General features: G+C 42.3%; 1 protein-coding gene across 2 annotated transcripts in view; it reads right to left on the reverse strand.

Moving 5' to 3' along the window:
• USP31 (ubiquitin specific peptidase 31) overlaps positions 1-24,074 on the reverse strand; it is an 80,735-nt gene that overhangs the window by 45,125 nt on the left and 11,536 nt on the right. The window contains exon 1 of one of the 2 annotated variants that reach the window (XM_024560479.3): positions 16,347-17,098. The exons of the other annotated variant lie outside the window; for it this stretch is intronic. Within the exon in view, the coding sequence (XP_024416247.2) occupies positions 16,347-16,949 (603 nt within the window). The 5' untranslated portion in view covers positions 16,950-17,098. Of the gene's footprint in view, positions 1-16,346; positions 17,099-24,074 lie in introns of those variants that run through there. 2 annotated transcript variants of the gene reach the window in all.

The raw sequence follows: 24,074 nt of genomic DNA on the forward strand, positions 1-24,074 counted from the left end.
GCAGCAGGAGAAACTCCCAGCATCTCAGGAAGAGTTCATTGGAGAGACCCACAGGGGCCTAGAACATATACAAACCCAACCACTGGGAAGCAGCACCAGAAAGGCCCAATTTGACTGTGGGTAGCAGAGGGAGTGACTGAAAACCAGCAGAGAGTGGAGCAAGCCCCATTGCTCCCTATAGGACCCCTCCCCCACATACAGCATCACAGTGCAGGTACCAGTGTTACCCCGCCCTGGTGAACACCTAAGGCTCCGCCCCTTTATGTAACAGGCACACCAAGACCACAAAAAAAAAAAAAAGGCCCAAATGAAAGAACAGATCAAAGCTCCAGAAAAAATACAACTAAGCAATGAAGAGATAGCCAACCTATCGGATGCACAGTTCAAAACACTGGTAATCAGGAAACTCACAGAACTGGTTGAATTTGGTCACAAATTAGATGAAAAAATGAAGGCTATGCTAAGAGAAACACAGGAAAATATACAGGGAATCAATACTGATGGGAAGGAAACTGGAACTCAAATCAACAGTGTGGACCAGAAGGAAGAAAGGAACATCCAACCAGAACAGAATGAAGAAACAATAATTTTAAAAAATGAGGAGAGGCTTAAGAACCTCCAGGACATCTTTAAACATTCCAACATCCAAATTATAGGGGTACCAGAAGGAGAAGAGGAAGAGCAGAAAATTGGAAACTTATTTGAACAAATAATGAAGGAGAACTTCCCCAATCTGGCAAAGGAAATAGACTTCCAGGAAGTCCAGGAAGCTCAGAGAGTGTCAAAGAAGCTGTAGCCAAGGAGGAACACACCAAGACAAGTCATAATTACATTAGCCAAGATTAAAGATAAGGAGAGAATCTTAGAAGCAGCAAGAGAAAAGGACACAGTTACCTACAAAGGAGTTCCCATAAGACTGTCAGGTGATTTCTCAAAAGAGACCTTACAGGCAAGAAGGGGCTGGAAAGAAGTATTCCAAGTCATGAAAGGCAAGGACCTACATCCAAGATTACTGTATCCAGCAAAGCTATCATTTAGAATGGAAGGGCAGATAAAGTGCTTCTCAGATAAGGTCAAGTTAAAAGAGTTCATCATCACCAAGCCCTTATTATATGAAATGTTAAAGGGACTTATCTAAGAAAAAGAAGATAAAAAATATGAACAGTAAAAATGACAGCAAACACAGTTATTAACAACCACATCTAAAACAAAAACAAAAGCAAACTAAGCAAACAACTAGAATAAGAACAGAACCACAGAAATGGAGATCACATGGAGGGTTATCAACAGGGGAGAGGGAGGGGGGAAAAGGTACAGAGAATAAGTAGCATAAATGGTAGGTAGAAAATAGACAGGGGGAGGGTAAGAATAGTATAGGAAATGTAGAAGCCAAAGAACTTATATGTATGACCCATGGACATGAACTATAGGGGGGGGAATGTGGGAGGGAGGGGGTGTGCAGGATGCAGTGGAGTGAAGGGGGGGAAATGGGACAACTGTAATAGCATAATCAATGCAATATATTAAAAAAATAACTCATATATGTTATGAGTAGTAACCATTTTCTGCTCATAAAAAATGAAAGAATTATGTAAAAAATACATTAATCGCAACCAGAAACCATCAAAAACACGTTATCGTGCCATTATACAATGATTTGAAAAGTTTTTGTGACAAAAATTACTCATGATACCATATGAAATCACTTAACATAAAATTGTACACGTTGATCCCAATTATGTTAAAACACACAGAGAAGAGGAAAAGGCAAGAAAGTAATAGGCCAAACAACTTTTATATATTTTCTGTTTTCCTCTTTCAACTTTTACATATTTCCAAATTTTCTACAATAATTCAGATAGTGTTCTTATCAAAATAGATGTTATAATGAATTTTTGCAAAAGAAACCAGACACAGAACTATATATACTTAATACAAATCAAAACCACAGTGAGATATCACTTCACACCCACTAGGGTGGCTATTATAAAGATAGTCAGTAAAAAGTGTTGGCATGGATGTAGAGACACTAGAAAACCCTTACCCACTGCTCATGGGAATGTAAAATGATGCAGGCACTATTAAACAATGGTTGGGCAGTTGCTCTGAAAGTTAAACATGGAGTTACCATATGACCTGGCAATTCTACTCCTAGGCACATATACTCAAGAGAAATGAAAACACATAGCCACACAAAAAATCTGTCCACGAAGGTTGTCAGGTTTACAGCAGCATTATTCATAACAGCCTAAAAGTGAAAACAAGCCCAATGTTCAACACATGAATGGATAAACAAACTGTGGTATAGTCATATAATGGAATATTTTTCAGCCTTGACAACATCATGCTAAGTAGAAGCCGCCAGATGCAAAAGGCCACATGTTGCACGATTCTATCTATATGAAATGTCAAAACAGGCCAAACTAGAGACAAAAAGTAGATTAAAGGACACCTAGGGCTGGGAGGTTTGGGAGGAATGAGGAGTGACTGCAAATGGGTATGGGTTTCTTTGGGGATAATAAAAATGCTCTAAAACTGATGGTTGCTAATTCTAAATATACTACAAAACCATTGAATTGTACACTTTAAATGAAAGCATTATATGGTATGTAAGTTATACCTCAATAAAGCTGCTTTTAAAAAGAATGTACACTCTATTATTTTACTCATAGTAAAATTCACAAACAGGCAAAATGAATCAATGGTGTTACAAGCCAGAAGAGTGGTTAACTTTTGGGGGAAGGGGCAGATGCATTTGGGAGGGAGCAAAAGAGGAAGCTTCTGGAGGCCAGCAATGTCCCATTTCCTGACCAGGTGATGCACTGTCACTTTAGGATAATTCATCAAGCTTACACTAAGTATGCATTTTTCTGTATGTATCCATACTTCCTTTAAAAGTTTTCAAAAATTAGTTGACTTCAAAAAGGAAAAACACTAAAGTTTCTTAACTTAGCCAGAGTCTCAGGCCCTAACTCAGTTTACTTAGTCTTACTTACAGCTGATTCTATTTACCTGGTTACTTAACTAAAAAACAATTAGAAACTGCAAAGCATAGGAACGAGGAAGTAGAAGGTATAGGCTCCCAGGATGAAACATGAGAAAAATGAAGGAAGGACCATGAAGGAAAGTGGTAGGGAACGAAAGGGAACATTATAAAGAACAGAAACAAGAATTCAACAATATGGCAATCCAGAACTATTCATCAAGTCCTATATAGCCCCACTTGCCCCCAAAGAACCCACCAACTTACAGACCAAGAGTATATTGGATGATGCTCAAGATACTCTAAATCACCAAGAAAACAGTAGCAGTGTGTCTAGGATCCTCTCCTGGAAAAGTGAGTATGTAAAATATGCTATCAATCCAAAAGAAGTTCAAATTTTAAAGACTTGATGTTCAAATAAATAATTACCTGGGAAGTAACTTATATTTCCCCAAAGATGAGATGAATGGGTTACTATAACTTGAAAAGATCACACAATGACTGCACAATGGCACAGAATATATCATACTGAGAAGTCCCCAAGGAGTCATCTAGCACAGTTCACACTGGAGATTTAAATACATTTAAATACCACTCCTTCAAAAAGAATCTACAATTGAAGGAGTCAAAACCAAGAGCACACATACATCAAAAGTGAGCTACAAAACAGAGTTGCAAGGCCAGACCCAGAGAAAATTTTAAGATGGAACACATTTCTTTCTCCCATGTAACTACAGTGGCCTGTTCCTACCAGGGTCCCTCCCTCTCCTGTGTTCTAGGCTTGCTCTTACAGCCTGGGTGGGTGGGGTTGGTGAGTGGGCTGGTTCACTGGATTTTCCTGCTAAAAAGCTCCCATCTCTCAGGTATAAAGGAACCAATGGTTGTTGAACACCATGACCTGTGAGGCTGATGTTATACAGCAATGAAAAGCGGGAAAAGGAAACCAAGACTCAACTCAACCAACTCAAGATCTTAGCTGTACAGGATTCTGACTAAAGTCCAAATTCATGGGTTCACAAATTGTCAAAAGGAAAGGGGTAGACCTGGATGCTGGCTGCCCTCACCCTCCTTGGATGCTAACAGCCTGAAGTTTGAGAGAGTTATCAGTAGTATCACCAGGAAGGGATGGGGAGCAGTTACAACAGCCTAACACTGCCTGACATCACAGTAGAGCCTCTAGGGGAAGGAACAATAGGTCCCCAACCTAACCAACCCTTCTTCCCATTGTGTATAACATTAAAAGCTGCCAGTGTTCTTTCTCTCCTGCCAGCAGGGAAACAAGGCTACTCCCCTCTTCCTTCCCTTCCTGTCACTATTAAAGTCCTGACATCACTGACTAGTTGCTACTTCCCATGCTCTGTTGCTTTTAAAGGCATTGTCTTTTCATGATCACGTCCACGGAATCAAGGCTCTAAAATAAGGGAGAGTCACCAAGCTGTCGTCACTGGGAAAGGGGCTGTGATGTTAGGATAAGATTAAAAACATTACATTAATATATCTTTGTAATTAGCTCTGGCTGGTGTGGCTCAGTGGATTGAGTGCTGGCCTGAGAACCAGGTCACCAGTTTGATTTTCAGTCAGGGCACATGCCTGAGTTGCGGGCCAGGCCCCCAGTAAGGGGCGTTTGAGAGGCAGCTGCACACTGATGTTTTACTCCCTCTCTTTCTCCCTCCCTTCCCCTCTCTAAAAATAAATAAATAAAATCTTTAAAAAATGAAATATATATATATATATATCTTTGTACTTACTTGGAGCACCTCTGGTCAGGAAAGGGGATCTTACTATTAGTCTTCTCCAGCTGTAGAGAGCTATGGATCTCAAAAAAAGGTTGAATCTCCTTCCCTACAGTTTAAAAACATCCTTTCTCTGCCCCTGTCATTGCTCAAAGTAAAACCCAGTTACTATGGGAAATAAAGAGAGCTACAGAATTAAAGTTCTATAGAAACACCTGTGTCTTCATCTGCAAAACAAAAATAATGTCTACCTTACGCTGTTATCAGGAGTAAATAAAATAATCCACTGTGCAGGGCATATAGTAAGCACTCATGTTAGCTATATGAAAAAAAGCAAGATGGAAAAAATTACATATAGTGTGCTAGCATTTATTTAAATAGGAGGGAAATATGAATATACCCAAAGTACACTATAGGGAACCATTCCATGTGTGGGAAATGTAGCTCAGCCCCCACTCGGAAAAGCCAGAGGGGAGTGAGGTCTGGCACACACGGCCCAGGCCCAAGGACAGGTTCTCCCGCAGGGAATCAGGCCTCAATTGTACCTAGGCTGCTATGAGACTTGCTTTTGCTAAAACTCCCTCACCCTGGATTGAGGCAGCAAATGTTTACTGAGTATCTTTGACTTCCTAAAGTCTGTGCTAAACCTCCCAAGTATTGAGTGTAACCAGTTCAACCACTTTCCCTCTTGATCCTTCTCTTTGAAGTAATTAGCAACATTCTTTCCTTTGTTATCTGTAAAAGGTAATCACCTGCAGCAAACCTGTGCATAGTAAATGAGGGGATGTAATGTGCCCAGAAAAGCAATAAAAGCCTGTCCAGACAGGGGTCGGGCTCTCTCAGGCCCTCTCCCCCTGTCTGCCGTCCCTTTTTCTCCACAGGATTTCTGTAGTCCATGTGAATTTGTCCATTGTAGCCATGACACATGGATCCCACAGGCCGACCTGCAGGGTCCGCATCAGTACACAACCACATATATATACACACTTACACATATTTATTTAGATTAAAATCAATGATAAAAAAATCATAAAATTTAGGAAGAAAGAGAAGAGGGTGTGGGATCAGAGACAGAAACTAAACTTCTATGAACAGATCTTGTTTTGTAAATTTGACTCCAGGCTGCATATTTATTTTTTTAACATAATTATGCAACATAATTAAATTTTAAAACGCAATCCCTCAGAATCAAAAGCAAAAGAAATAAATAAATTTAACTATATATCCAGTTGGAGAAAAAGCCACACTTAGAATTAATACAAGTGACTTTAAGACATAGTAATTAGGCAATAAATAAATACATACATACACACCAAAAATAAATCTTAAATCTTTTCAAAGACTCATACTATTGGTGGTAGTATTGGAATTATTACTCTGAGACTTATGAGTACATTATGGATAACACAAATGAGAATTTACAGTGGTTTTAACAGGATTTTCAGCATGGAAGAAAGGAAAAACAGATGTAAGATCAATGATGTTAAATAAAAACTCTGAAGTCCTGAATTGGAATTATCAATATGAATTCATGATTTAGTGTATCCTTAAAAGAAATTACACATTTCCTAGTGCTACCTACTTAGAAAAAATAGGAATCATGTGCAGCCCTAGTACTCAGCATGCTGCCTTTCAGTACCACTTGCCACCAAAAGGAACGAGGGCTCTTTAAAGACTGGTCCCAGATTTGGGGCAGGAGACATGTAAGATGAGCCTGAAACATTTTAACTTCCCTGCATTGGTTTGACATCACAGACTACTATTATTATGTCAAATTTACTTGGGAGACAATTTGTTACACTGGTCTAAACTGGGACGATCTGAGCAACAGAAAGGTTAATCACTAACTGACTGAAAAACATCAAATATGCATTTAAACCCATGAATTTACATGGTTACAACAAAAAACTCACCAATCACATTTAGAAAACAAATAATTATTTTGAAAAATAGAAAATAAAGTGGGGAGCCCTGGCTGGTGTGGCTCAGTGGATTGAGTGCCAGCCTGTGAACCAAAGCGTCGCTGGTTCGATTCCCAGTAAGGTCACATGCTGGGTTGCAGGCCAGGTTCCCAGGTATGGGGCACGCGAGAGGCAACCACACATTGACGTTTCTCTCCCTCTATCCCTCTCTTTCCCTCTGTGTAAAAATAAATAAAATCTTAAAAAAAAAAAAAGTGGGGAAAATCAAGCATTTATCTTACCTTTCTTCTCCACATTTGAGTTAACCAAATACTAGCTGAGTGCAAAAGTCTCTATAGACGTGTTCTAGGTGCTCAGTGAAAAAGAAATGTTAAAGTTTTATCACCATTTTTGACCCTTAATGATCTAGGAATAATCATTATTATTAACATTCCAGGAGACATAACCAGACAGTACAGGCTTTCTGATGGAGGTTTGTAACACTACCCACAAATTAGTTTTACCAAAAAAAAGGAGGAGGTTAAAACACACACACACACACACACACACACACACACATCCCTCAACCTTGAACCTTATTAAACCTTTCTATCTAACTACCAGTTTACAGGGAATACAGGGACAGAAGAACAGTTTGATTGAAACTATAGTAATACAACAGGCAAAATCAGACTACGGGAAGTTCCACAGCAGTGCTCTTCAAAGTACAATCCACAGACAAGGTGCCCATCTGTGAACTTTCTGTCACCAGTCCATGACGAGATAAGTACAGAAATTAATAAGCATTTAGAAACATTTAGAGCAAATGAACAATGATTTTATGTCTAATTAAATCTAAAAGTTTTTTTTTAATAGGGCTGGTTTTATGTATGACTTTTTTCATTTTTCTGGAAACGCTGAAATGCCAAGCTAGGAAATTTATACCATTTTGTATACAAAAGAAAAAGTAAAGGCATTTTTTTTGAGAAGAGAAATAATGTAATTACAGGTAAACTGTAAGACTACCTGGCAACAATAAAACCTATCAACTGGAAGAAACAGAATTTGGAAATGGGGAAGGATGGCCACAGACTTAGGATGAGCAGCTTCATTATCACCACCTGCCCTTTCTTGAATACTTACTACAGATGGGTTTTTATACTAAACCCTTACTTCTAGCTTTTCGTTTAATCTTCATAAAAACCAGGCAAGGTTGGAGTTGTGGCCCTGATACTAGAACTGAATCCAACATCTTAGTTTTAAACATGGAATAACAATGCCTCTTTCACAGGGCTGTTGTGAAGACTAAATGAAAAACTGCATACGAAATGTACATTTTAAGTGATCTGGCTCCACACAAACAAATGGTATTTTCATGATTATGACTGTTACTGTTTTTTAAATCTTTCCTGAGAATCAGATAGCTCGGCCTTGCTCTTAATGACTACAAAACCAAGAGTAAAAATCAAAGAATTTATGGAGCTGGTAATGAGTTTACGAAGGTTTCTGACCAGTCCTGTGCAATTTCCTAAAGCATGAACTATTTATTGGTTTGTGGGCACACTGTTTGTTGCCTTCCAAGCTCAACAACTGAGGGGAAGAAGCAACAGATGTTCGGTGACTGGCCAGTTCCTCTTGGAGCTACCACAGTCCAGGGCATAAAACAATGATTTCCAAATACAGAAAGATCGCAGTCAAACGAAACAGACAGCCAATGTGCTCCACTGCAACTGCAAAGATGTTGTTTGTTAAACATAAAAGGTCATTTGAGGAACAGCCAGTGAGCAATTAATTAGTAGAGCAAACAAGAATATTTTTGAAGGAAAAAGCTACAGAGGACAAAAAAAAAAAAAGCTACTGAGTAATTTGAAATTACTCAGTTTTGAATGATTTCTTTCCACTACTATATATAAAAGGTTTACTTGTGGAAACCATGAGGTCATTGTTTTCCAGAGTCTGTACTATAGGAAACAGCTGTGGAGGACAACACAAACAGAGAACACTGCCCTATTCTGTAGCCCCTCATTGTGACAAGTGAATAGATAGGGACAGGAAAAATCCATCAAACCACACACCAATAACAAAACAAAAGTGGCAGAATAAAACTAAAAGTTTAAGCCACATAAAGGAAGATGTAAAACAACGAAGTCTGGACAACCATCTGATTACATCTCTGTATCTGCAAAGATATTTCTGTGTTTAGACCACATCAGCTCCTTTCCACATCAGTCACCAAAAACTTAAATGGTGCACTTTGCACGGTTCCTGATACATGACAGACATTCAACAAATGTAACGAAAAAGTTTTCCTAGGGCTCTTATGTTCAAATACTATGTGATCTGTCTAAAACTGAACTTACACACCCACCTCCAGAACTGTTGTCCTTTATGTGCTTCCAGTCCTGAAGAGCACCACAGCAAGAAACTGTTTCAAAACCTCCTTTACTTTCATCTTCTCCCTCAAATCAAAATCACAATGAGGTTTCACTTCACACACACTATAATGGCTACTATCAAACAAACAAACAGAAAGTAACAAGCATCGGGAAGGATGTGGAAAAACTGGAGCCTTTTCATGCATTGCTGACAGGGATATAAAATGGTACAGCCACTGTGGAAAACAATGACAGTTTCTCAAAGTTAAACACAAAAGTAGCATAACATCCAGAAGAACTGAAAACAGAGACTCAGATACTTGCATACCTATGTTCCTATCATCATTCTTCCCAATAGCCAAAAAGCAGAAGCAACCTCCCAAATACTTCAAGACACTGTCCAGGTATCACCTCTTCAGTTCCCTCACTACCCTACCATTCTTTCCTCAAGTGTCGGTCCTTCAAGGTTTGCACAGTGCTTTTTACACAATCTATCACAGCACCCTACCCTATGCAACTATTTCTTTTCCCATCAGTCTTCCCTTCTAGACCGTGAATTCCTTAAGGTCATGAATGACCTCACCCATTTTCATATCCCCAGAGCTTTCCAATACAAGACCTGTACAGGAATCAATAAATGTGCTCAATAAATCTGTACACTTAATAAATCCATTATCATGTCTACAAAATAACCTCAATTTGATGTTTCTGCTGCTCTATACTGTATTCAGGGCTAAGAGTGGGCAGTCAAACCATAACATAAATCAGGTTTCAGGACTCTGCCTCCCTGGTTTTCCCCAACCTCTCAGACTGCTCCTTCAATAGACACACTCCCTCTCCTGTCCTCTTATTTTTAGTTTCCCCCAAGTGCCTGGTCTTGGGCTTCTGACCTTTATCACCTCTATGCAGCTGAATTCCAGTCTACATGGCTAGTCCTAAACCATACCATATTTCCAACAGTCTATTAAGACCTTGGATATCCCATAGCACCAACCCCACATGCTCAGATTAAATGCAGGATCTTCTGTGTTCCACAAACCATGCCCCTTCCAACTGTTCCATTTCTACCCTAGATTCCCATTATTTTCCCCATCACCCAGCTCTGATACCTAAGTGTTTCCTTACCACTCCATCTCTGGGATTCTCATTAATAATGTCATAATGTCCTCCAAATGTCTCCTGGATTCACCTTTTCCTCTAGCTCTCCCTCATTTCATACCTGTGATTGCCTTGTCCCTGCATTTACTTTCCCCTCCACCGAACTCATTTTTTGCTCACCATCAGACCCATTTTTCTAGTATCTTTTTCAGCCCACCAATGACTACACAAGCTCAAAAGACTCAACTGAATCACTATAGATAGATGCCTCAAGGCTAAATTGTTGTAACACTCTCAAGGCCACCCATAATACACCTCCTCTCATCTCCTCAGAAAAATGTCTCCGGGACATTTCTCTCTAAATCAATGGTTCTCAACCAGGGGCAATTCTGCCCCACAGGAGACATTTGGAAGAGACATTTTTGATTGCCATGAGTGGGATGTGGAGAAGAGAGTACTACCAGCATCTAGTCAGTAGAGGACAGGGACACTGCTAAATACCCTACAATGCCAGTACAATGCAGGACAGCCCCTTACAACAAAGAATTAGCCAGTCAGTAACACCAGATTTGTCAATAGTGCCAAGGCTGGGACAACTACTCCAAATCAAGCCTCCACAGCATACAGCCCAGTTACTTACTTCCGTGACCATGTGCCATCTCTGTGCCTTTGCTCAGAATGTTTCCCCACCAACCTGAGATGACATCCCTCTTCTCCTTTACTATCCAAGAACTATTTATCATCAATTCTCATTCTAAGCCATATCACATGGTTTTAAACACCATCTAGAGGCTGATGACTGCCAAATCTTTCTCTCTAGCCAGTCTCAATCTACTGAACTCCAGACTATTACCCAGCTGCTTACTACACATTTCATGAATATCCTATTTAACACATCCGAAAATGAACTCCTGATCCCCCAAAACTGCTGCTCCTCAAGTGAGCACCAGTAACCTCTCAGTTGCTCAAGACAAACACCTAGGAATTATTCTGGATGTACCTCTCTGCCTCAGTGTCCCTCCACCCCAGAATTAATCCACTAGCAAGCCCTGTGGAGTCCACATGCAGATATATCTCAAACCCATCCACTTCTCCATCTCTATCCACCCCCACTTTTACCTAATCTATCACAGAAGCTCCCTACCTGATCTGCCTGCTTCTGTTCTATTCACTGTTCAGTTCTCTGAATGATCACTCCACATTTTAACGAGATCACAACAGAACTCTAAGTCCTGCAGCTTGCTCCCCACTTTCTTTAGAAAAGACTCTAAACCCTTACCTGCCCCTGCAAGGCCCTGTATGACCCAGCCTCTGCCCACCTGCCCATCCCTTTCCAGTCTCATCCTTCCTCCTCTTCTCCCAAATGTACCAGGGTTGGGAACACAAGAAAGCAAGTCACTAGATAGAGAGTGCATATGCAAAGCTACCCATGGAATATGAGAGCCTATCCTATACTCATACACATGTCCATATACACATTTAACTGGTCAGAAAGAATGGTTTTACAGGAAGACTTCCAGAGTGCCTAGGTAGGAGCAGCCACAGCATGTGCACAAAGCAGCTGTGGCTGACCTTATGTTCACTACAATTAAGCTCCACAACCTTAGAGAGAAAAATGCTACACGTTTCAGCATGTCCACCTGCCCGTTACCATTTTATGTTGAGACCTGTCCTTTTAGTGGATGTACTAACAAGGCAACCACAGACGCAAGACTCAATGTAAGCATCAGCAACGCAGGATGGAATTCAAAAGTCTGCTCCCTCAGCCTCTAGCCAAGAGGTGAACTAAACCTCAGTTCCCTCATCCAAACAAGCCAGGGACTGCTCACATCCACCCACGACTTTTTCCAAGTCGAAAATGTGATGATTCTATCACCTCCTTTCTCCTTCAGAGACTTGAAGCTTCATTAAGACTAAAGTGACAGCATTTGACAGACAAGGGAACTGACCAGGAAGAGACACTTTCTATTTTATATTCTGTCATAATTTCATTTTTTTCTATTTTTCAAATGAATTCAAGGGATACTCTGAATTCAGGGTACTTCTTGGGAACTACTGTGAAATATCAATGTACTAAACAGCTTCATGCAAACCAGGGAAGTGTCTATCAAAGGCCTGCAACATGAGTCCATGAAAAAGCAAGATGTAACACCTCACGGGTGTCAGCCCCTGACTGCTAACTTGTCTGTCGATATTCATTTTGTAACCTGAGAACTCTCACTAATAAGTAAGCACCATCAGGCACCAAAGTTCAAGGAAACCACCATGAGAGAGAAAATTCTTTTCATCAATTACTTTTTGTTTTACTGAAAATTTGGTTGGAGTTCCCACAGTTCTTTTATCAGATCACTATGTTCTAGTTGTTGTTTGGGAGCATGGTTTGAGAACTCTGCTATAAAACTTGTCTTTCTTACTTGAAAGATGTCCATCCATCTTCCTCTTACTGCAAAGGGGCACTGAGAACTAGAACCTGCAGCATTCTTGCCAGCACCCTACTAAAGCTGGGACAACCAAAGTATGTCTCCGGTCCTCCCAGGAGCGAGGGGGCAGGAGCAGGCAAAAGTACCCTCGTTGAGAACCACAGCTTTAACAGCAGGAAATCAACGTCTATGTAAAAAGAGAAAGGAAGCTGAGTGACAGCTAGAGAAGTTTCTTAAGGCACATCCAGGTTGGGCCAGTAAACCCATTTCATTACGGAAAATGAAAATCCAGTCTTAACCATCACCTAGCTCTTCCAAAGTCAAAAATCCAATTACCTGGCAAGCTTCTAAAGCTCCAATCGATATGGTCAGAAAGCAAGAAAGAATTCTAATTGAAACACAAAGAAAATCGTTAGTAACTTAAGGAAGTTTGAAGACAATAAAAGCTCATTCAAAGACATACTAAGTGCTTTTCAAGACCCCAAGACAAACTATATCATGGTGGCTAATTGGTTTTAATTCCTCTGCCAAACCCAATCAACTGGCAGTGGCTGCCTGGAGCCCCGAACTGAGCAGGATTCTGAGGCTGAATGTGAGCTCAAGAGAAAAGGATGGGCAACAGATATTGGTGTCTACCAAAAAAGGCCAGCAGGGCATGGTAACAAGTACACCTCACATCCACCTCCTTTGGTGTTCAACTTTCTTCATGCTCAAAATCACAGCCATCAAATTTGGCTGTAGTAAAACACTTTGGAAAAAAATAAAGTACCTCTTCTTTGGTAATCCACCAAACTTAACAAAATGGGGGTGGGGAGAAAGGAAAGAAAAAAAAAGAAATCTGACCCTATCACTCTCCTGCTTAAAAGTCAGCACTGGATTCTCAACTTCCAGAGGATAGTGTAACAACTAGCATACCCTACAAAGCCTTTCACAATGTTTACAACACACTTCTCCCAGACATTCTGCATCCTCTCACTCTCCATGGTGTAACTAGCCAACAGCATCACCTGTAAGCTGGTTAGAAATGCAGCATCTCAGACCCTACCCAGCTCTATCAGATCCAAATCCACTTTGTAACAGAAGCCCAGGTGAATCATACATACATTAAAGTATGGATACAGTGTCTGGAGGAATTCACCAGGTTCTACCAGCAGGAAGTGTCTTCTCCAAATGAAAGTGCCTGGCACATGGTAGGCAAGTGCTTGGTGGGCTGCCTGGGGCAAGCCCCTATACTCATCTCTTCCAGAAAGACAGGAAAGCCCCAATGTATTCCACGGCAGCCAGGGGTGCAAGTGACTTGGGTAGAGTCAATGAGAAGACTGCTGAGGGGGCTCCTGGGAAAACTTTTATTTCCCTAATGACTTCCCATCCTGACTGAGTAGAATGCCATGAGGTGACAAACGTTAAGGACAAGAGTGGAAACCAGAAATGGTGTGGGCCCATCAAGATACTGCCACCTAAGAGCTACCTACGTTTTAAGGCACCATCATTACAGTTTCCTCCTTCTTGTACTGAACACATTCCTAACTTGTTGGGTAATCCTTCAATAAATGGGAGGTGGATGAAGGAACGCAAATTGAAATCTACTAAAGGTTCAGATGATTAAAGTTTTTAGAAAATAGTGCCTCTAAGAAACTGTTCAACTTTACCAAAGCACACCTATAAATTAGTCTCTGCATTTCTAGAATTATTGACCCATTTCTGTTCACTACTTTTTAATGGATAAAAGGATGAACACCATCTCTTAAAAAGCAATGGAAATATTCTCATACCAAAATGCTGTAGAAATTGATTTTCATATTTGGAAAAGAGAAGATGAAACTTAAAACACTGGGCTCTGACCTTGAAAAGTTTTTAATTGCTGTGGCTATTTACAGGCAACAATAAGCAAAAAGTAAAAAAGAAAAAGAAAGTCACTGATTGGTTGCCATCCACTCCTACTTTATTGTTTTGAGATCTCTGACAAGGACCTCGTTTTTTTTCACTCCCTATACCAGTTAAGTATTTCTACTCAAATTTCCAAGATTGAACAACCACCATTTATTCTCTTTCAGAAGAACAGGATAGAACAATATAAATAAAAGTATTAAAAGGTGAGGGATGCACCCTGGCAGTGCTATTCCTCAGCAAGAAGTTAAGTCCTCAACCAAGTGCTGACTCCTCAGATAGATTACCATTTTATATTTTAATCACATCATTTACTTTTACTTAAATGGATTTTTGAGAGAAACTTCACAGCACCAATGAAAAGTCAGTACCACTTGCCATAAATACAAATGTAAAAAGAAGCCCGGTGAAAACATAACCTATTCAATTCCAGCTACTGTTGCCTACTAAAGCCTCTAAACTTGAGATTTGTTCTTTGCTTAAAAAAAAAAAAAAGTGAGTGAGCAAGCAGTGTTAAAGTCAGGCTACCACCAAGCTGAGACTTTCTCGTGAGCACGATCAGGACAGAAAGAGAAGGAAAAAGGAATTAACTTTCTCACTGTGTAGGTTCTCACTACTTAATTTAATTCTATTTATATTATCTATTTCCATCTAAAAGTAATCCTCATTCAATCTCAAACCATCTTCCCCTTTTGCTGAGACTAACAGCCGAAGTCCACAGTGCAGCCTAAATGGTCCCACATCATGGGGCTCAGCCCTCAGCTCCAACCCACTCACTACAAAGACCCAAGGGCCATATCTAGCCTACTGTCTGTATTTGTATGGCCCATGGGCTAAGAATGGTTTGTAGAAATGAATATTTGTGATAAATCTGATGATAGGCAACACTAATTTTGAACTGCAATTAAGTTAAATGTTATTATCCCTTCCAAAAGAAGAATCCCATTCTTCTCATTAGTATACCTGTATTACAAAGTATTATACTCAATTATCATTGTATTTTTATTTTAGTCAATAAAAAATTTGTGGATTTGTTTTTTCTTGTTATATAGGTACTTGGGTAATACCCTGAATTTTGCATCTTAACCAGCAAAGCCCAAATTATTTACTCTGCAGCCCTTTACAGACAGTCTCCGGGTTCCAGAACTCTACTGTTCCCAAGTGCACGGCTTCCTTACACCTGGGAAGAGCCTCCCTGATCTCCTCCAAAGGAGGTTCTCTAGTTACTCAAGTCTCAGTTCCCATGTCACCTCCTCCAAGTGGCCACTCTAATTACCCCCTCCCCATTTGAGGTGGTCTAGCAGCACACCAATAGCATCATCAGGTTTTACTTTCTCCAAAACACTGACTTATTACCCATTAACTTATTAAAGTCTTTAACAATAAAAATAATCAGAGCAGCAAAACACATAGTGCTGTGCACAACTGAAGCTTTTTCCATATAAGTTGAACGCTCTATGCCAATCTCTAAGTCAAAAACGGTCAAAATGAGTAGTACCAAAGCGTTCGATCAAACAAATAGACGTGTTTGCAGCTCACAACCACTTTATGAGGTCGGTACCAGAGGAAACTGTGGCAAAGAGCAATTGTGTAACTTTCCCGCGGTCATACTACTACCAAGCGACAAAACCAAGATCTGAACCCGATTCAACAGTCCCCCCACTAAGAATGCAAGTTCCACGAAGGCAGCCGGTGGCGTTCACTGTCGCGTCCCATCACAGCGCCTGGCACGCGGTAAGCTCTCAATGAATACAAAATGAATGAATGAGTCAGTCGATCAGTCAATCGACAGATCTCCCTTGCAATCGGTGGTGCCTGTCTCAGCCTCCGGGCCCACCCACACCTAACAAGCAGCACCTTGGTGGAACGGAGGGAGTAGGACGTAGGCAGGAGGCGCCCCTAGGACTCGAGTACAAGGGCCCTCCCGGGAGGAGGTGGGGGGCGCCCACCTTGAAGTCGCGGCTGTGCTGCGGCGTATACTCCAGCGTCCAGAGAGCGCGCACCAGGTGCGCCAGCTGCTCCGTGACCTCGCCAGAGGTGCGGCCAGCGGGCGACTCGGGCTCAGGGTCCGGTCGGCCGGCGCGGTACTGGCCAAGCGCCAGGTACTCGGCGAAGAGCTCGGTGTTGCTGAGGCACTGCAGCGTGGCGTTCATGAAGCACGTGTTCCCGTGGTTCCGGAGTCCCGCCACCCCCGGGACCGGCTCAGGGGCCGGGGACGTGGGCGCTGGCGCGGCGGGCGGCGGACAGGGCGGAGGCGCGGGCGGCCCGGACGGGAAGCAGCCGCGGAGGCCCCCGCGGTCCGGGCTGCCGCCCTCGGAGCTCAGGTGTGAGAGCGTGGACAGCGTCTTGAGGACGCGACTCATGAAGCTGCCCACCGAGCGCGCCGACGACGGCGAGGAGGGCGCGGCCTGCCCGGGCGCTCCAGGGCCCCCGGCGCCGCCGCCGCCCGCGCGGCCGCTCCGGAACAGCCGCTTGCTGAAGGAGCGCTTCTCCTTCCCGCCCGCCGCCGCCGCGGCCACCGGCCCGGGCCCCGGCGCCGTTACCTTGGACATGGCGGCCGCCGCCCACGCTCATCCCCGCCCCCGCCCCCCCGGCCCGCGGCCCCGCCACGGCCGCCACCGCATCCCACCGAGCCCGGTGCTCGACACCCAGTACACCTCAAAGCGCCGCCGAGCGAGCCCGGGAGCGAGTCGGCGGGCGCGCCTGGTCTGCCCAGCTGAGCCGCTCACGTGACTCGCCTCCGGCCCCAGTCCGCCCCGCGCACTGGCCTACGTGGCCGCCATGTTGACTGTGGGAAATGAAGTTGCTTCCCCCGCCAGCCACGGTGTTAACTAGCGGCTCCCGTCGCTGTCCTACTGCATGAAGCCTGAGAGAGGCCATGTCTAGTGTGGGCACGGTCCGGGCGCGTGGGGAAGCGCTGAGCCAGCGCGGAGTGGAGGACTCCCAGGTAGCGTCGCCGTCTGCGCTGATCTGATGGCGGAGGCGTGGGAAGGCAGGAATCGGGATATCGCGGCCTAATCAGACCCTGGAAGAGGTGATGGACAGGACCCTGACCTGTCCTGGGCAAGCCAGCTCCGCGCTTCTTGTTAGGAACCCCTAAACGCCATCACGGAGCCGGGCAAGTCCTGCTTGCTCGTCTTTTAGACGACACTTCGGGGTCGCAGTGAAACCGTATCATTAGAATTACCTTACTTTTCAGACCAGCCTTTAAAATCCTGCTGAAGTCAATCATCATTCATTCATTAAGTAAATAGTTACTATGTGCCAGGCACTGTGCTAGGCGCCGGAAATTGACAAAGTAGGAAGCCGACACCATTTCTGCCTGTCTTCCTGCAGCTTACACTATAATAGCTGCTAAGTTTCAAGCATTGTGCTAAGCATGTAGTATCTTCTTTAATCTTCAATTCAGTGCCTTTCAGATTGATTCAACTCATCCATTCAAACCCAAGTTTGTTTCAAAGACCCTAGACTTGACCTCTAAACGAAAGATCCCAGACCCACAATTATCACAGGGACCAAAATAAGTCATATCAGTAAATGAAGAATCCTGGTGTTTCAGTCATCATACTGACCTATTAATACTTAAAGTGACTGGGCTCTCAGGTTTGGGGAGACTGTCAGGAATGGTGGGGACTATGGCAAACTGAAAGTGAACATCTTTCTAAAGCAGGTGGCTGCCACTCAGCTCCACCCAATTGTTCCTACGTAGAAATGAGAGCTCAGATCATCTGACTTTTTAAAAAAGGTGTAAGTCCTATTTTTAAATGTTGGTTCAATTAAAAATGAAAAAGTAGAGCAGGAAAAAAACCCCGGCATCTTTGGACTGCCTGCAGCCCCAAATCTACTAGTTTGTGACCTCTTCTGTGTAGATTCTCCTCTTCACTAAGTGGACTCACTTAGAGTGAGTCCTAGTTACTACAGAGGGGAGAAATCCGGGAAAGGCTCTCTCTTCCCCCTTTTAAAACTTAAATCCCACCTTACACCATATTTCAAAGTAATTGGCTTTTGCCTCTGGCTTCCCATCCCATGGTAATCAAGACTCTTATGGTAACAACCACAGGGTGTTCTGTACCAGCCATTCTCACCATCTAATCAAAATATCTATTCCTCACTGCATGTTGAACTCATTCATCTGGACATCAGGTAAAAGGAACAGCTTTTGGTGGCATTTCAAGCAGTTTGATAATATTTTATCACAATATCCAGCCATTGCGTTAATGAAGTTTGCTTGTTTTTCAGAGGTTGGAAGGGTCTTGGGGTCGTCCTAGGTGTCAAGCCCACTTGGAAGTTAGCTCCCAAGGTTAGCTTGCCTACTACACTGCTTTTTTTCCAGCACATCTCTATTTGGGACTCAGATGTTCATAGTACCCATCACACTTGCTCAAAATTTGCAAACAAGAAGAGACTAGGTCTGTTTTGCTGACCTTAGATGCCTAGTACTGACCATGGTTCTAATGAATGTTTGGTTGAATGAATAAACTGCTTTAAAAGAAAACTGAGCATAGCAAAAGCTTTTCATTCCCCATGTCTAATGCTGGGAGACTATCCCTAATTTCAGCCACAACTATAAACTGTGTAAGCCATTGCATGGTGATAGCCCCCACCCCCACTTCAACACCTGCTGTTTATCTTTGTCTCAGGCTCTGATTTAAGGAGAACCCAAACTCAGATGCTGAGCAACTTTAATTAGGGCTGGAGAATTCAAGCCCCAGACAGATCTGGAATTGGTCGAGATGGCGTTTTCTCTGAACTGCTGTGAGCAATCCTCAGCCTCCTCCAACAGGCTTTGTCCATGTGACTGTCCTGCTGCTACTTTTCAGAACATCCATCCTTTCCTGGCATATATGCTTGGCATATGTATACTAACGGTAGGTGCTAACAAATGTTCTCTTTTTAAAGTTATTAAACTGGGAGTCAAAGCCCAGGGGAAGTTTACCACCCTGCTTCTCCTCTTCATACTGAAGCCATAGCCTGAATATGACCCCATTGCCTGGGCCCTCCCCTCCATTCCAAGCAAGCCACTTGGAATCTCACTGCTGTCATGTGGTTCAAAGAAATTAGAGTTGGGCCTATCTGACTCCTTTAATTTATAATGACCAGACAGGGGCAAGCTAGGGTTCATCACACCCCTTTTAACACTACCCCTTCCGCTAGCCCAGTACTGCCTAGTTTCCATGTCCACCTTTTCCCACCAGCATGTAGCAGAAATCCAAAATGTAATTAGTATAGTTTAGCAAAAATCTGGAGGGTGCTTTCCTCTGTCACCAGAGTGTAGTAAAATATGATTCTGTCTGACTTTCCTCATGTCAGAGTTGCCCTCTAGTACCCACTTACAACCCAGTGTTATGATATGTCTTGTTCTTCCCTCCAAACCCTCAGGCAATTTGATCTAGGAAAAAAAGCTGTCTCCTCTGTCCCCAACACCTATCCTGAGGCTCTTCACTTAGCTTAGCTAACTTCTCCTCAACCTTAAGGTCTCATCTTAGGTATCACCTGCTCCATAACACATCCCCTTTGCCAGCTCTCTTGGGCACCTCTCAGTCATAACAATAACATTACCATATTGGAATCAGCTTACAATCTGTCACTTGCCCTAAAGTATAGACTTCAACACAGCAGCAGCAGAGGCTCCTCTTATTCATTACTGGATGCCTAGTAATGTAGCCTTCATATAGCATATTGATTATTTGGCATCAATGCATCTGAACAACATCTGATTTCCTTAGTGGGACCTGTGAACCCCCTTCCCAATCTGCCACCTCAGGTTTATTTGTCCCATGGGGCCCCAAAGTTGTCCTATCCCAGCTTGGCCGGAACAAGCTTGGAAAAGAATCCTTGGTTGGAACTCTCAGGTGGCCATCTTTAAGACCCACCCAAAAAGTCTGCAGGAAATCTCCCACAGTCCCTCTCTGTACTTACGCCTTATCTCTGAGCTAGGGAAACACAAGTTAGAAATAGCAGTGCAGTTGATATCATCATCCCAGCAACTATGTTGAGCTGACACCTTGGATTAAAGGGTATGCACATTTCACACTGTGACACCAGTTGTCAAGCTAACCTCCAGAAAAGTTTGATCCTGCCAACAATAAATAATGGGAAACATACATTTCCCAAGCCCGAGATGGTGTTGAGTTTTTCACTCTTTTTCACATCGGCAAGTTTGATGAACCCAAAATGGCATATTGATGTGCTTCTATTTGTAGGAGTGAAATTAAACATCGTGGGCTGGGCTTCAGCTATTCAACATCTAAACTGACTTCCTGTTTAGAGGGGATACCAAATTAGGCAAAACCACTCAAGCCTCCATTATGAAAACTGGGCAGGGGATGGAGAGCAGGTGTTCCCCTTCCCACCTCTGAAAACTGGAGCCCAGGAAGATAACTAGGAAAGACCACTCAAATGTTCCCACCTGGACCTTGGCTCTGGAAGTATTGATACAAGGTTTGTTGGAGATAATGCAGTGAATTAGTGAATCTAGCAGTTCTATACTCGGCACTGTGGCAGTGAGGTTACCGTGGTGGCAGTGCCAGGAATGTGGCAGTGAGTATCCAGCTGGCTGCTCTAGCGGCAAGTTCTTACTGGTGTCTGCCTCCCTGGGTTACTGCCCAGTCTTATTTCTCCAGCTCTGTTTATTTAGTGAACTAACCAGACAGGCTTCCTATAAATCCCTTTATTGCTGAAACTCATTGGTGTCAGTTTCTGTTGTTGGCAATAAAGAAAATGACTAGTAATCTCTTTATGTTAGCAATTTGTATTTTGCACTGGTGTGACTTACTTGCATATATCATTTGCCCATTTTTCTTTTGGCACATTCCTTTTATAAACATTGGCTAGTAAAAGTTCTTGGTATATAAATTGTTATTCCTTGGTCTATACCATTTCATTTGACTATTTACCTTTTACCATATTTACAGTGTTTTCATATCAAATAGAGAATGTTAATTATTTTATACTCAGATGGATCCATTTATTCATAAAGTTTTCTGATTTTGGTTTTACATGATTAGGTGAACAACCTTCCCCCACTCCAAAATAAGGATACTCATATATGTTTTCATTTAATGCTGTTATGATTTCTACTTTTTTTTCTTACTTTTTATGTTGGCTCCATCTGGAACTTATTTTTGTGTAAGAAATGAGATAGGGATTTTGGCTTTTCCCCACCCTACAGGGCTAGCCAGTTGTCTCAGTACCAATTTTTAAAAATAATCTGACCTTTTCCCTCTGTTTTAAAATGCCACTTTTTGAATCATACATTAAACTCCACATATACGTAGAGTTCTAAAAAATTCTGTTCTATCTCATTGCTGTGTGTCTATATTCCACAGTAATACAGATTTACAATATATTGAAATGTTTGTATTAAATGTAGGTATTTTATTCAGTATTTGGTAATTCTCTCAAAAGAATTACTCCATTGGGGGGATTAATTTATATAAATTAATTTAGAGGAAATTAACATCATCATGTTTATCTTCCCTGAAAATAAAGTGTGTCTTTTTTAAATTATACAAGTTTTTCACATCCTTCAGAGTACTATAGTTTCCTTCTGTAGGTCTATGTAACATTAATAAATTGATTCCTATTGGTTGCTTCTATGAATGGGATTTTTTATGCCATAATATTTTCTGTTGTTTATCTGTAGGACAAAATTACTCTGTAACCTGCCACCTGATATACTTCAGTTCTTTCTCCTAATTTCCATTTGGTTCTCTTGGGTTCTTTCAGGAATTCATATGAATGCACGAGATAATAACCTGGCCTCTTCCTTTATAATATTTCTCCCCCTCCCCCTCCCCCCTCCTTATCCTCCTTCTTCTTCTTCTTCTCTCTCTCTCTCTCTCTCCCTCTCCCTCTTTTTCCTTCTCTTCCCCTCTCTTCTCTCTCTCTCTCTCTCTCTCTCTCTCTCTCTCTCTCTCTCTCTCTCTCATCTAATTGTCCTTCCAGAATCCAGTCAAGTAATAGTAATGACAGCGGGAAAGCTTGCATTGTTCCTGACATTAATAGCAATGCTTCCAGGGCTTCACAATTAAGCATTATGCCTGCTTTTGCTTTGATGTATATATTATTTATTACATTAAAGTGGCATCCATTTATTCCTACTTCAGAAAGAGTTATTATCAGACATGGATCTTGAATTGTATCAAATGGGCATCAACAGAAATGAGCATATACTTTTTTTTCTTTGACCTGTATGCCCATTATAGGTTCTTTGTAGTTAAAAGCATGAACTCCTTTTAACTAGCTGAAACAGAAAATGAATTTATTGGAACTATGAATATCAAGCAGCTCACAGAACTCTCAGAAAAACGTTAGGATTGGCGCATAGACCTCCAGAAAAGGGTGCATAAGAGGTCATTGTTGGCAGCATCAGCGAAGCTGGGCACTTGCTGCTGCCACCAAAGCTGGCAACAGCATTGGACAGTGGCAGCCACACTGTTGGACTCCTGGTTCTGCTATAGCCACCTTGAATAATCTTGAATAATTTCTGATTGTCCTGAACTCTTGCTACCACACCATCCAAATTCTAAGGCCAAAGTGGAAGCATTTATTTGGTTGGGCTAGATCCTTGGTCTAGTCACTAGCTGCTGGGAAGAAAGGAAGAGACCATATCTCCTACAGTTTCTATAGTGAGGACAGAGTGCCTCCCATCTATCTTGAGATTACCTTTAAAAAAAGACAACATTTAATTCTGGGGAGTCAAAATATGACAAATATCCATTGACAAATATCCTATTCACGTGGTGTGTGTCATATTGATAGCATTAAATGTATTGCTTTATCTATTTGCTAACATATATTAAAATGTATAACTATTTTTATAAGAAATCCAGGTTGCAGTCTCTCTGTGTGCACACTGTCCTTGTCAGTTTTCAGTTTTGCCAGCTTTTTAAAAATAACTGTGGAACTTCCAGCCAAGATGGAGGCATAGGTAGACACACTGTGCCTCCTCGCACAACCAAAAGGAGGACAAAAACAAAAAGCAACCAGAACTGACAGAAAATCAAACTGTATGGAAGTCCAACAACCAAGAGGTTAAAGAAGAAACATTCATCCAGGACGGTAGGAGGGGCGGAGATGGGCAGCTGAGCATAGAAGACTCACAGCAAGGCAGCAGCTGGAGGATGGGGCAGGCAAGGAAGCAGCTGATTGTGGACTGGGCAGTCCCACATTCGAGTGCAGATAAACCTGGAGGAACAGCTGGGGAGCAAGACAGACCGAGCAACCCAGAGTTCTAGCGCGGGGAAATAAAGCCTCACACATCTGATTGAAAACACTTGTAGGGGGTGATACAGCAATGGGAGAAACTCACAGACTCACAGGAAAGTTCGTTGAAGAGACCCACAGGGTCCTAGAATGTACACAAAACCACCCACCTGGTCAGCACCAGAAGGGCCCAATTTGATTGTGGGTAGCAGGGGAAGTGACTGAAAACCTGCAGAGAGTGGACCAAATGCCACTGTTCCTGTTGGACCCCTCCCCCACATATAGCATCACAATACAGCGACCTGGGTTGCCCCGCCCTGGCGAACACCTAAGGCTCCACCCCTTACTATGTAACAGGCCTGGCAAGACAAAAAAAAAAAAAAAAAAAGCCCAAATGAAAGATCAGATCAAAGCTCCAGAAATAATACAAATAAGCAATGAAAAGATAGCCAACCTATCAGATGCACAGT

This window comes from Desmodus rotundus, chromosome 1, assembly GCF_022682495.2.
Source record: "Desmodus rotundus isolate HL8 chromosome 1, HLdesRot8A.1, whole genome shotgun sequence".
Lineage (NCBI taxonomy): Eukaryota > Metazoa > Chordata > Mammalia > Chiroptera > Phyllostomidae > Desmodus > Desmodus rotundus.